The 13,766-nt window shown below is 55.3% G+C and overlaps 5 protein-coding genes across 5 annotated transcripts; 3 read left to right on the forward strand and 2 right to left on the reverse strand.

The window, feature by feature from the left end:
• The first annotated feature begins 107 nt into the window (after positions 1-107).
• Positions 108-1,714, forward strand: BX661DRAFT_180416 (Pex12 amino terminal region-domain-containing protein). Its single transcript, XM_051535467.1, has one exon. The coding sequence runs from the start codon at positions 231-233 to the stop codon at positions 1,263-1,265; it is 1,035 nt and encodes a 344-aa protein (XP_051392817.1). The 5' UTR covers positions 108-230; the 3' UTR covers positions 1,266-1,714.
• On the reverse strand, positions 1,343-2,250 carry BX661DRAFT_91533 (uncharacterized protein). The gene has a single exon (XM_051539588.1). The coding sequence runs from the start codon at positions 2,174-2,176 to the stop codon at positions 1,367-1,369; it is 810 nt and encodes a 269-aa protein (XP_051392818.1). The 5' UTR covers positions 2,177-2,250; the 3' UTR covers positions 1,343-1,366.
• Positions 2,251-2,930: 680 nt separating this feature from the next.
• BX661DRAFT_219896 (uncharacterized protein) lies at positions 2,931-3,703 on the forward strand (the record flags this gene model as incomplete). The annotated part of the gene is made up of 1 exon (XM_051538821.1): positions 2,931-3,703. A coding segment is annotated over one exon (478 nt), but the record flags the coding sequence as incomplete, so codon positions are not given.
• Positions 3,704-4,706: 1,003 nt separating this feature from the next.
• Positions 4,707-5,789, forward strand: BX661DRAFT_180418 (nucleoside phosphorylase domain-containing protein). The gene is made up of 3 exons (XM_051535468.1): positions 4,707-4,853; positions 4,903-5,037; positions 5,084-5,789. The coding sequence occupies exons 1-3, from the start codon at positions 4,803-4,805 to the stop codon at positions 5,624-5,626; spliced, it is 729 nt and encodes a 242-aa protein (XP_051392820.1). The 5' UTR covers positions 4,707-4,802; the 3' UTR covers positions 5,627-5,789.
• A 240-nt stretch (positions 5,790-6,029) lies between these two features.
• On the reverse strand, positions 6,030-11,788 carry BX661DRAFT_197526 (uncharacterized protein; the record flags this gene model as incomplete). Its single annotated transcript, XM_051538135.1, has 17 exons — positions 6,030-6,456; positions 6,507-7,341; positions 7,371-7,608; positions 7,634-7,798; positions 7,870-8,006; positions 8,044-8,418; positions 8,465-8,655; positions 8,700-8,983; positions 9,046-9,291; positions 9,363-10,248; positions 10,480-10,544; positions 10,592-10,836; positions 10,875-11,068; positions 11,131-11,182; positions 11,214-11,385; positions 11,421-11,592; positions 11,619-11,788. The coding sequence occupies 17 exons, from the start codon at positions 11,786-11,788 to the stop codon at positions 6,030-6,032; spliced, it is 4,854 nt and encodes a 1,617-aa protein (XP_051392821.1).
• Positions 11,789-13,766: the final 1,978 nt, after the last annotated feature.

Raw genomic sequence — 13,766 nt, forward strand, 5'->3', positions numbered from 1 at the left:
GCGACTTGGGCGACTTGGGCTGATGAATTGGCAGCCTGAATTGGAGCTGACTTGAGCAGTTTCGCTAAGCTGCTCAAGTCCCAAGTCGCTCAATTCCCTTCACAAAGTCGCTCAAGTCGCCCAATTCGCTCAAATCACCCAATTCGCTCAAATCACCATCACCAATTCCTCGCTCAAGTCGCCCAATTCACAATTCACCAAATTCACCCAATCCGTTCAAGCCACCCCCAATGGAGTTCATGGCCGACATGCTGGGCGGCGCCGACGCTGGCAAGCCGTCGGTGTTCGAGCTGGTCGCGCAGCACAAGATGGCCGAGCTGCTGGAGCCGGCCGTGCGGCACATCACGGCGGTGTATGCGCACCGGTACCCGCGCTACCTGGTGCGCGTGCTGAACTGGCACGAGGAGGTGTTCGCCGCGCTGATGGTGGCGGTCGAGCGCCACTATCTGCGGCGCTACGGCGCGTCGTTCGCCGAGCACTTCTACGGCGCCAAGCGCGTGCGCACGCGCAGGATCGGCGGCAGCGGCAGCCTGACGCGCGGCGACCAGTGGGCGTCGGTCGCGCTGCTGGTGGGCGTGCCGCTGGTCAAAAGCCGGCTGGACCAGTGCTACGACCGCATCAGCGGCGGCGACGCAGCGCGGCTGCTGGGCGGCGCCTTTGCGCAGCCCGACGATGCCGGCGCCGGTGCCGGTGCCGGTGCGGACAGCGGCGGCGCCACGCGGCTGCAGCGGCTGCGCGCGTCGGCCAAGCACGCGTTCCGGCGCCTGTACCCGCACGCCAACTTCGCGTACCACGCGGCCGCCGCGCTGTATTACGTCGCGTACATGTTCGACCGCACGCGCTACAGCTCGCCAGCACTGCACGTGCTGGGGCTGCAGCTGCGCCGCCTGAGCGCCGCCGACCACCGCGCCATGGACGCGCGAGCCGCAACCGCGCCCGGCGGCTCGCTGCTGCGGCTGCTGCGCATCGGCGCGGGCGGCGCGCTGGACGTGCTCAAGACAGCGCTGCCGCTGGCGATTTTCTTCTACCGCTTCCTCGAGTGGTGGCACCGGTCGGACTTCCACCGCCGCGCGCAGCAGCCGCCGATGCCACCGCCGCCAAAGCCGCTGCCGCCGCACCCCGACGGCGTCGCCGTGCCAGGCGACCAGGCGCTGTGCCCGCTGTGCTGCAGCCCGCGCACCAACCCGGCCATGGCGCCGACTGGCTACGTCTTCTGCTACCCGTGCATCCACCGCCACTCGCCGCCACCGGCGCCTGCCCGGTGACGCTGGCCGCAGCCGACGCGGGCGCCATCCGCAAGCTGTACGCTGACATGTAGTTGGCAGGGTTGTATTTTAGTCTTTACTTTACTTTCTCGCGCAAAACACTAAAACACTCCACTCCGCCGCCCACGCCCGATCTTGCGGCGGCACTGCGGGCAGTAGTGCGTCTTGCGGTGCAGCCCCGGCACCACCAGCGGCACCCAGAACAGCGGCCACGCGATGGCCGCCACCAGCACGGCCGCGCCGCCGGCCTTGAAGCCGATGCGCCGCTTGATGCGTGTCGTCACCACCGCGTGGCACCATGGGCACTCGACCGTCTGCGCCTGCCGCCCCAGCCCATCGGCTGCGCTCGGCCCCGCCGCCCGGGGCTCGTACATGCCGTACCCGCTGGTGCTGTGCACGCTGGCATCCGCCACGATCCATGCCAGCGTTCTGCTCGAGGCTGCGGATGTACGCCTGGCTCTGGCTCTGGCTCTGGCTCTGGCTCTGGCTCTGGTTCTCTGGTTCTGGCCATCGCCACAGTAGCCGGAATGACCCTGGCCGCTGTCCCGGCGATAAGGGCGACTCTGCTGCTGCTGTGTGTTCTGCGGGTATCTGCAGTCCGAATACCCGCCATTCCACATGCGCTGTGCCTCTGCTGGCGCGCTGTCCTCGTAAAGGTCGTGTACTGTTGCCGACAGCTGCTCGTCCGGCGCGCCTTCGCTCTCGTAGCCGCAGCCGTAACCGCAGCCATCGTCGTAGTGGTTCTGGCCGCGCTCGCTTTCGTAGAGGCCCTGCTGTTCGCCACGGTAGCCCTGGTTGCGCCCGTTTCTCGGATACTCTGCCGGCATGTCGTACCTGCCGTTGGCAGCTGCTGTGTTCTGCTGCGAGTCTGCCGCCGTGTCGACAATGGGCCTGTACAGTCTCGATGACATTTGCGGTTGTTAATGAATAAATCCCTTAAAAATTAATGTTGCAACTTTTTATTTTTGTGTGAAAAAAAAACCTTACCAAAACCAAACTATCAATGTTTTTATGTTGTGTGCGTAGCCATTCCACAGCCTTACTCTTTGCCAAGTTCTCGACCACCATTGTTTTAGACTTTTATTCTTACTCGGGATGCATCCGCCGTTGAAACCAAAGCCGCGCGACCACTTTTCTTTTTCCTTTCCTTTTCTTTTTCTTTTACACCCCCAATTCATGCGTGCCTTTTATATTTGTCTCGGCCTTGACCACATATTGTGGACTTTGGCTGTGTTTTTTAACAGTGGCGGTTACTCGAGTAACCTCCCCAACTTCCGGATCTTCACCCCTCCCCGCATTTACAAAGCCATTTAAATGAACAATCGCGCAGTTACATATTACTTGATCCACGATTATTTGCATTCTTGAACAAACAACCTATCCCCTCCCCCTGTTTTTAAATAGTTGCTCCTGCCCGCTTCAAAGAATGCTGAATCTTGAATCTTGCACATTTTTTGTCACATAGTCCTATGAAGCAAACAACAATAACGACAACCCCCCAGTGCGGCTGGTTGCCAGCCTTTTTGCCAATGCTTGTCTCCTTCAATCTAATTTACACCATCCTTTCCATTTTAACTTCACCCTTATACACTCCCTTTGTTCTATTTACACTCTAGTACTATTCACAGCCAACCTCCAACCTTTTTTTGCACCGCTGACCTGCACGATGCACAAACCGATAGCGCTCATTCCATGTATATCCGCCGTGTTTCTCTGCGCTTGCTCGCTCGTCAGCGCACACATTGAGCTAAAGGAGCCACCACCGCGCCACTCGCAATTTAGCAAGTTCTACATGGACAATGACGAAATCGACTACAGCATGAAATCTCCCCTTGGCCCCATCGTCGGATACCCATGCCGCAACTTTAAGGCCGGCCCCACCCAAGGCACGATGATCGCCGGCCACCCCTTCCGTGTAAAGTTTGACGGCATCGCCACACACCTCGGCGGCGACTGCCAATTTGCTGTGTCCTACGACAACGGAACCAACTTTGCCGTCATCTGGGACAAAATTGCAACTGCTTTCTCGACACCGTCGATGGTGGCTACGAAATACCCGTGCCGGATTATATCCCGGCCTCCAAAAAGGCCATCTTCGCATGGACATGGATCAACTCTTTGGGCTTGCGCGAGTACTACATGAACTGTGCCGACGTGCGCATCGAGAACTATGGCCACCAGCAGCCACTGACTGCCCACGAGCTTCTGGTCGTCAACCTACCCGGAAAACAGACTCTGACACCAAGGACTGGCCGTGAAGAAGACAAGCTGCCGCTCATGCTTAAGCAACGCTCCTTTATCACTGTTGGAAAGCCTGTGGATCTCATCTCCGAGGACCAGGTGGATGACCGCTCGCCCAAAGCTGCTGCCAAATCAAACTCTGGCTCTGGCTCTGCCGATGACTCAGATGCAGATGGCTCACCGCAGCAGGCCGAGGCAGATCCGGTTGCCAGAAACCACAAAGATGTAGTTGAAGACGATGAAAGCACCCTTCCAGACGAAATAACCAGCTACGTGTACATCACCCGGACAATCACCGAGGATGATGACGACATCGGCAACTTTGGCAACAACCCTGACGGAGACTACTCCTACAGCGAGATTGACAACTACCGCAGCCGCATCAAGGGCAGCAATGGGCTCACAGTGCTCAGTGAGGAAAACAAAATCAATGAGTACTTGGGTAGCTACAAGAAGAAGTCTAATGCTGGCTCAACCGCTGCCCATCTTGATGTCAACAATATGCAGCCACTGGCCACCCACTTTACGCCGATGAGCGAGTGTTCGGAGAGCTACATGAAGTCGTATCTTGATTCGTCAATTCCCTTTGACGTCGATGACACAATGCCGCTGGCCACGCACGCCATGTCGATTAACGACAACTTTGACGTCTGGCCCTCCAACTCTGTGTCAACGCTGGCTGCAATTGACATTGTCATTGGCAGCTCCACGGCTGCAACAGCATCCCCAGTTGACTTTGGCATGCCACCGGTGTCAGTTGAAGTTGTTTTGTTCCCGGGCGGGTCCAGGGCCAGCGCCAGCGTCTGTACTGCCCCGAAGGCCGTCACCCAATTCAAGACGGTGACAATTAACAACACGCCCTTTTTGCAGGTAGTCGTCTCGTTCAGCGACACTGCGATTCCCTCCAGCCTGACCATCGCATATTGACCGACATAGAGGACAAGCAATGGGGGGGGGAATCAATCAATCAAGCAACCCTATGCCGTGGCTTATTGGACTAAGGATTCCAGCTGCAGCTTTTCGACATTGTTAGCAGCGCCCCGCATTTTTTGTTGGTTAAAATCGCCCAACTAACTCCCTAGGCTCAATCCTGTTCCGTAAATTTCTTTGGTATACCAGGGATTGGCTGTAGAGTTTTTTTCTTGAAATATTTTTTTTTGGTCTTGGTCGCGTCGACCATTTCTGGATGCGCCTACATTAATTTTTTTTATCTTTTTATCGTTTTTCTCGTTCTTTCCTTTTCTTTCAAATCGATTTTCCTTTCCTTTATAATCATATTCACACTCACAACACAACATGGCTATTGAGCACGATACCTTTGCCCCAACAGCATTTTCAGAGACGTCCGTATCGGCGTGATCGGAGGCACCGGTCTCTACTCGCTGACGGGCTCAAGGTTGTGGAGGAGGTGACCGTGGAGACCCCCTGGGGCCTGCCCTCCGACCCGATCACCATTGCCGAGACCGAGCGTGGCAACAAGATTGCGTTCCTCGCCCGCCACGGCCGCTCACACAGCGTGCTTCCCTCCGAGGTCAACTACCGCGCCAACATTGCGGCGCTCAAGGCCTGGCGTGCAGGTCATCCTGGCCTTCAGCGCCGTCGGCTCCCTGCGCGAGGAGATCCAGCCCGGAGACTTTGTCATGCTCGACCAGATCATTGACCGCACCAAGGGTGTGCGCGCCGACTCTTTCTTCACCGGCACCGGAGTCACCGCCCATGCTTCCTTCGGCGAGCCCGTCAGCGGCCTGCTGCGTGCGCTGGTCCAGAACCACAGCACTGCGGTGCCCAGCATCACCGTTCATCCCAGCGGCACCGGTGTCTGCATGGAGGGCCCTGCCTTCTCGACACGCGCCGAGTCCAACTTGTACCGCTCGTGGGGCGCCAGCGTCATCAACATGACCTGCATCCCTGAGTCCAAGCTCGCGCGCGAGGCCGAGATCACCTACGCCATTGTGTGCATGGCCACCGATTACGACGCCTGGCGCGAGTCCGAGGAGTCGGTCACCGTCGCCGAGGTCATGAAGACCATGAAGGTCAATGCTGCCAACGCCAAGACCCTGCTGCTGGCCGCCCTCCCGACATTGAGCAGGCTGCGTACAACGACCCCGAGCAGGCCCTGACCAAGCCCGAGGCCGGAAGCATGCAGTACGCCTTCCAGCAGACGCCCGACAAGCAGGCGTCTGGTGACCAGAGCAAGCTTGCCTTTATCTTCCGCAACTATTTTTAATTAGAGTATTTCTTTGGTAATCACATAAAAATATTCATAATATGGAGCTGCTGGTACATTGAAACTTAATTATGAGTTTCAGTTTCAATATCAATATCAACATCAACATTAATATCGATTTAGCACATTATCGTCATGTGGGCATATATTCATTTTCTAACAAATGACAATGCTAACAAAAAACATGGTGCATTTTCGATGAATTAATTTGAAGTTTTTTTTAATGTTTGACAGATACAGAGATATAAGCGGTGCTATAACGGCCCAACCTGCGGGGCGCACACCAAACGCGTCATCTATTTTGACTTGCTCTTGGGCAGACGCGTGCGGTTGTGCTTGGAGGTGCCCTTCGCCAGGACATCAACTGGAGACTCGGGTTCGACAAAGACCTGGCCGTACCATGGGCGGTGGAGCACCTTGATCTCACGGACAATGTCCAGGTCGCGGGGGCGGTTCATCTTCTGCCAGCTGCGCACTGTGTAGCGAGGCAGTAGTGCGACGACAACAGAAATGCCGACGCCGAACCAGAAGACGAGTGTCGACATGACAGAGGTGGAGACGCCCTCGAGCGAGTAGTAGCGCACGGCCGACGAGATAACAATGTACAAAATGCAGACAATTACCGAGAACGCAAGAGCGACACCCATCAGCCAATTCCACTGCCATGAGTTGAATCCTACACACAGGCTGGCGGCGATCACCACGGCGACCGTCGGCCCAGTGCTCAGATCGAGCGGCCCCACGTCCGGCCGTTCGTGTTTTGCACGTCTGACGTGTAGGTGAACAGATAGAACGTGAAGAAGATGACAACAGACTGGTAGATGCCATCGAGAACGTACATAAAGTACCGCCACCACGGGAAGTAGCGGTTGTGTATGCCGTCAGAATAAACGGCAACGTAGGTCATTGCGGTCTTGTAGTTGAAGGGCTTGTCGAGGCAACCGAGGATGATAACGGGTGCGACGGTGAAGATCACATTGTAGAGCTGAATGTACGACAGGTCGTAGAAGACATTGGCCGAGAACGCGCAGTAGATGCTGTACCAGAAGGGGACCATGGCCCAAATGACATTCTTGTAGAAGAAGCTCAGGATCATTTCGCTCATGCGCAGGTAGTCGAACAGGCCGTGCACGAGCAGCAGGTTCTGCAAAAAGTGGAAGCGGCCGACCGTATAGTCGGATGCCATGGCGGCCTGCAGACCCTCCTCGCCGGAAATGGCCACGCCAATGTCGGCCGTCTGGATCATGCTTACATCGTTGGCTCCGTCGCCGATGGCCAGGGTGACTAGTTTGAGGCCATCTTTGATCAGCTTGACCACCTCAGCCTTTTGCAGTGGGCTCGCACGGCAGCAGACGACCGACTTGAACAACGGCGCGATTTCAAGCAGCAGCGCGCGGCACTCGGGGTCACTCATCAGGATGCTGAGCGCAGCACCGTCGATGACCAGCGCGTTGAGTGGTTGATACGCCGCTTTTGTGTCGCTGTCAGCGCCCAGCGCCTGGCCCTCCTCGTTGAATGTGCTATTCCGGCGCAGGTATTCTATCGATTGGCGCACCTCATCGGGCGAGATATCTTCATCCTGGATCTGCGGGAAGGCGGCATGCCGCCCTCCGCCTCTGGTTTCAGTCATATCAGACGCATTTGCGACCTCGGCGATGGGCCAAGGCTGCTAAACTCGGGGCTGTCCTCTATTAGTGCTTCTGGGGCGGGGCTGCTCCTGTCACTGTTGAGATTGCCGCGCTGGCGCTGGTGGCTCTTCATGCGCAGCGTGTGGCCAATGTGAAGGAACTTCTTGGCGCGACCGATCTTGTACGATACGCTGCCCAGGACACGCGCATCTTCAGAGTCCAGGTTAATGTTGCTGGTGCGCGACATCTTGGCGGCAGTCGCACCCTTCGACCCGCAGCCGCGTCTTGCGCAACGTGTTGGCGGCTGTCCCAAGCATAATGCGCCCGATCAGCTTAAAGCGCGACAAGATTTTGTCGGTGCCCGAGGAGCTGTTGATGGTCCACAGCTCCATATCCTTGGTGAGAAGGTTGGCTGCAAAGCCAATGTTAATGGCGGTCTCCATTTTGTCGCCAGTTAGCACCCAATCTTGATTCCGGCCGCGCGAAGCGAGGCGATGGTGTCAGGCACAAGCTCTTGCAGCTTGTCCTCGATGGCAGTCGCGCCAACAATGCGGAGGTCCCTCTCCATCTCCTCGCAGATAATGGCAATCTGCTCTTCGCGGTCGCTTTCGACCGAGCCCAGCGCAGTTGGTAACGCGCGGACCACTTCACCCACTCGTTCTCCGACAGCTTGCGATAGCACAGCACCAGTGTGCGCAGGCCGGCATTGGCAACTCATCAATCTGGTTGAAGGTGCGCTCGCGCATGATCCGCTCAAAGTTGATCTCGTCTCGCGACTCGAATGGGGCAGGTGGCTCGCTGCTGGAGGGCAGTTTGCTCAGGCGCTCGATCATCACGTTGTCCGCGCCCTTTGAAAACAGAATGATGTCGTTGTGGGGCGCTGGGCGCCGCATTATGGACGTCATGCGCTTGCGCGTGGAGTTGAAGTCGATCGTGTCAAGAACCTCGTACTGCGTGCGTTGCCCGCGAATATCCAAGTAAATCGTGTTTTTGACGCGACCGAGGAACGTGTACCCAAAGTTCTTGGCGGCGCGCACCAGAGCACCCTCATCGGCGACTCGGCGCTGTACGCGAGCTTGCTCATATCCTGAGTGGGTGGCGACTCGGCGCCGGATCCGGAGGCAGACCGAGAGAAAGATCCATTAATTCTGGCTCCTCGCTCAGTGTGCCCATGTTGAAGTTGGCCGACGCCGGGCTGTTGGTGCTGTCTGCCAACGAGGCATAGCTCCTGTCGATCGTTTGCAAATTCGACCCGCGCACCGGCATTGTCAGGCTCATATGATTGTCAGTAGCGCTGACAGACGACGTGGTGTGCTGGTGGGCAGCATAGATGGCGACGCCGGCCTGCCCTCGGACGACGGGGCCCACTCGAGGCCCTCGATGTTGCTGGCGTTTGTGGCGACAGAGTCTGTGCGGCCGTGGTGCTTGCTGCGATGACGCTTGTGGCGAACCATGTCGGTGATGCGTTTGGACCCTGTGCGGTTGTGAAGGATGCGTGTCAGCCGGCGGATCGTCGACTTGTCATCGTCGTCGTTGTTGACAATGTGCTTCTGGAAGTTCTTCTCTACCACGACCGAGTGGCAGGTGGCCAGCTCGGTCAGGAACAGGTCAACCATGTCGCGCTGGCGTAGCGGGTCAACGTCAAAGCCATTGCTGATGGACCGGTGCGAGCCAAGCGCCGGACCATGTGCGGTGCAATCGGCATCCCTGTCTCGTTGTTTATGTCTACCGCGCGCACCCTGCCGACTGGCGCCACTTCGGGCTTCATGTCGTAGAACAGCTGCGGGTCGACAAACGTGTACGCTCCGCCCTCGCCCGTTGTCTCGTCGCCAATCTCAACATATTTGGGGTCAAAGACATTGCGCATGGCGGTTAAGTAGCTGGCGATCATTTGCTTGGACTTTGACTTGGCCTCCTCTTCGGTAAGCTGCTGAATGGTGCGCGCGCGTGAGCGGTTCGCAGCAATGGGTGCAGGGGTTGGTGCTGGGGGGTCCGAGTCACGTCGAAGCGCCCCAGGGACGCGTCGGCGGTGGATATCAGCGGGCTGTGCTCGTACTGGTTGGTGCCAGTGCTGCCAATGCTGGTGTTTGTGCTGATGCGGGCGCGCCCAAAGTTTCCCTCATCGCTGTCGTCGTCCTGAATTTCCATAAAGAACGGGTTAGCGCCGCCCTCTGGGGGATTGTTGCGATCGACCTCCTCCTGTGCAATGCGTCCCTTGACTACGTCTAGCTCGTCGCCCGGAAGCTGCCGGCCATATATCGTGCCGTTGATCGAGCACATTCGGAAGTCCATGACGTTGCGCGTTAGAGTGCCTGTCTTGTCGCTGAATATGTACGACACCTGGCCCAAGTCGTCTGAGATGTTCCAGTTGTTTGCAATACAGCGCTGATCCGTCGGCTCGTAGTACATATTAATGTCTTGGTAAATCCAGTAGGCATGCCAGCCCTTGACAAACTCGATACTGACGTACAGCGCAATGGGGATGATATTTTGCAACATGATCATGGCCGACCAGAACAGTGCAAAACCGTACAGACCCTTCTCCATTGTGGTGTCAACATACATACTGTACCGCTGGTCGGGGTTTGCGTACTTGAGCCCGCCAACGAGCGCCACGATGAATGATGTGACAAACACAAAGCTAAAGCTCATCGAGACCTGGACGTTCATTGTGCGCTCGATGCGGCTGCGCTTGTACGGTGGGGGGCCCGAGTTCAGAACAATCTTGGTCTGGTCTCCCGTGTACAGCACAATTCCGACAATCCAGTCTGTGTTGCGCACAGTCATTCCGCGGAGGACGACGTTGCTGATCGAGAATGGGGCCACCAGCGGGTCGGATCCATAGTTGACATCATTGGGCAGCGACTTGCCGAGCACAATGACGTTGCTACAGAGTACGGGAAAAAAGGTGCAATTGTGAGGGTCGGATAATTTAGCAAGAATGGAGGTATATATGGAAGAAGAAGAAAACACAAACGCAAACAAATGAGCCCAGACTGTCGCTAGGCATGACAAGAATTCGCGGTTGCATATCATGCAATTGGTATAAACAAACAAACAGACAAACAAATAAATAAACATGCCATGATATGTCATCATGTTCATGTGTAACACTTACTCGCTGGTTGTAGTGGCGACACCATCGGAAGCTAATTTAGGCTCTAGCGTTTCCATGGCCATGGCCTGCGACGGATCAGAGGGGGCTGGTCGTCAGCGTTAAAGTGCGAGACGAGCGCCGGCTTGGATTTTAGTTGTGCGAGTGGGGACTGGCGAAAGGGTGCAGTCTGCTTGGGGCCAAGCATGCGCATCTCGAAGTTGTTGTCGCCGAGCGGACTACTAATGCTGCTCATCTGGCGGCGGTGGCCCATTCCAGGGGGCGCGCCCCCAATTGAATTGAACGGGGATGGAGAGGACGGGCTCTGCAAGTAGCGGTCTACGCCGGCACCCAGCGAGTCGACGGCGTGGAATTCTCGCCCTCTGGCGCCGTCGGCATCGAGAATATGCGAATTGAACCGTTAAGCTTGGACATGTTGGAGCTGGGCGGGTCGACTTCAATCAAGGCGCGCAGACGGCCACATCCTTCGGCATCGCCCACGCCGGCAGTCTCTGCCAGGGACGCGCGGGGCTTTAGGTTTGTTTCGCCGTCGAGGTTCTTGGTCTCAACGTAGCACCCGCCGTCGTCGCCGAGGTGGCCAGCAACAGCATATCTGATGGCGCAGGGTCGCCTGTCTTGAGGATGATAAAGTCGCCGACTCGCACGTTCCGCCACTTTGACTCTTCATCTAGCACCGGTGGCTTGGACGGTCGACCGGGTTCCGTGACTCCTCCCAGTCGTGCGGGACCTGATTGTACCAGTTTTGCGCTTCATGCGGCGCGCCAAGCGGATGCGCCAGGCGAGCAAGCGGCTGCTCTTTGCCACCTCGGCCTGCCTGTCCTGCCATACTGTGTTGAAGTTGCGAAGGTTGCGCACGAGGCGCGTGGGTGTATTGTTGAACTGCTTGTCTGAGATGTGTCTCCGCCAGTCCTCGAAGGCGTCTTTGATGCAGTGATGGCCAGCACGAGAATAATAGGCACGACGGCCAAGAAGCGGCTGCCAACAGCAAAATAGCTGATCATCTGTAGAATGGTCAGCGTCAGGAAATAAATGTTGGCCACACGCCCAAACTGTCGCGACAGATTTTTCGGCAAAAAGTCGAGAAGTGTGTACTGCGATGTGGTGATGGCGTTGGTGCTGAAATGCTCTGCGTGTTTAGAAACATCGCCTCGGGTATGTCCATGTTAGCGTATATCTTGCGCGGAGGCAGATTTGATGCCGCCATGCGCACTCCGGCTTCGTCTACAGTGTCGGATGTTTTGCTTGCTGTGCGCTTGAATAACCGCTTGTAAAGCGGCAGGCGAGGGCCGCTATTTGAGGCGCTGCTACTCATCGTCACACTCACCAATTCCGGTGCTGCTGGCAGTGGTGGTGGTGGTGGTGGTGGTGTGGGGAGCTTCTCCTATTTTGTGGATTCGGCAAGGGAGAACAAGCAGTAGCCGCGGTCTCCAAAAATAAACGCAGTAAGCAAACAGGCTACGTCGGGCTATTGAGGAAATATTGCAATCGAGCTAACAAGAAAAGGAGAAAAGAGCGCAGAGGGGTGTATGTCAGAAACAGCAATACGCAAAAATAAAAGTGACAAAAGATATGTTAGTATTAAAATGTTTACTCGACAGCTGTGGCTCGCATAAGAAGCAGACATGCCATTAAACAATTGTCGTGCGCTCACTCCTACACGCACAAAGAATAGTGTAGGATATTGCGGTCTGTTCCATTTTCCCTTGTTGCGCAGAGTGATAATTTTCCAAGCAGATACAGCAGATGGAGGTGATCGTTGAGGAGTGCGGAAATATGATGGCATTCGGTTGATTGTGACCAAAATAATTTTTGGAAGGGTTTCTGAGAAAAAAAACTAGTTTTAATCTGGCTGCCCATCGTTTATTTTACATAGTAGCTGTGCCCGGCGGAAATATCTCGGAGGGGCGGAACCTGCCTTCCCAAGCAAAGCGCGTGCGCGTATCTTTGCAAAGCAAAAGAACAAGGGATTTTGCTTGTCGAAAAGTGGGGAGAAAGCCAAAGATACAGCTGAATGTGTTTCGGTGCATTGCATGTAAGCGACGCAATAGGGGGAGATGTGTGGACAAAGACAAAGTCCAAGACAATATGTAAACACAAGGCGCTCGCTGGACTGGGCTGGGCCAGTCCGAGCTGGCGCTCAGTCTAGGAAGCAGGTTGCGCGAGCACGAGATAAATAAAATAGGAACAGTGCAAACCCAGAACATACCTTATCGAGAGGGGGGAGATGAAGAAAGTATATTAATAGATATCCCGGTCTGCGCGTTAGCACGCTCTAGTGTCTGCTTCAAAACCTCAAAGCTGTTGGCGTCAAATTTTGCACTCCTTTTTTTGTAAAACGCAGCAAAGGTGTGCGGCTAGCAGTAGCGGCAAGTCTGAATTCCGGGCTCTTTTTGAGTCAGCACGTGTGGGCTTGTCTGCACGCGATATGTGGACAAGGCGAATGGTGACCTCGAACAAACAACCAAGCGTTGAGCGCGTCGCTAGTTCAGAAAACAAAATCCCAAAAAGTGCGGTTTACAGTAAAGCTGAGCCTGAGGCTGAGAATACGATAACGTGAGTACAGTATAAAATAAGTCTAAAGCGCAGCTGGCTGGTGTATAGGAGAGAAAAGATGGCACACACTAGCGCAGGCGGTAGAAATAAGTACAGTTCAGCGGTAAAGAGATACAAATAAAATAAAATAAAATTATGAAAGCAAACTGAAAAAGAAATATTAAAAAAGCAAAAATTGGATAAAAATGGTGTCGGATTACCAGCTGTATGAAAAATAGGCCAAAGGATTATTGGGCCCAAAAATCCACCCATTGTGTTTGCCTTCCTATCAGTGCCAAACCTGCAATTACTCAGCGTGCATTTTTTTAAGTGCGCTGTACACTGAGATTCGTCCGCCGATTATCGCATTAGTGTCGTCTCACGTTCACCCGCTCCCCCAATCCCCCATGCTTTTTTGTTTGTATATGTGGTGGCGGTAAGATGCCAAGGAATCCCGCAGGCTTTATAATTGCTCTGGTGGTAGTGCAGCAGGAATGCCACAACACTGACGAGGAATTTTGGTGTAGCGCACACGACCAAACGCACTGCGCTGCAATGTGTCTCGTGGTTGCGATTTTCTTTTATAAAAACACCGCTGTCAAGCAGCTTTTAGCTTTGGCAGCAGCGTCAGAAGCAGAATCAGCAGCAGAATCAGCAGCGGCGCTGACAATAGATATGTGGCGGTATTATTTTTCTCTTAATTTAGCACCATAGATTTTAGTAGTTTAGTAGAGGCATAACCCTGTGGCTGGAAAGGC

Source organism: Kickxella alabastrina, assembly GCF_025024165.1.
Source record: "Kickxella alabastrina strain RSA 675 chromosome Unknown BX661scaffold_7, whole genome shotgun sequence".
NCBI classification, from domain to species: domain Eukaryota; kingdom Fungi; phylum Kickxellomycota; class Kickxellomycetes; order Kickxellales; family Kickxellaceae; genus Kickxella; species Kickxella alabastrina.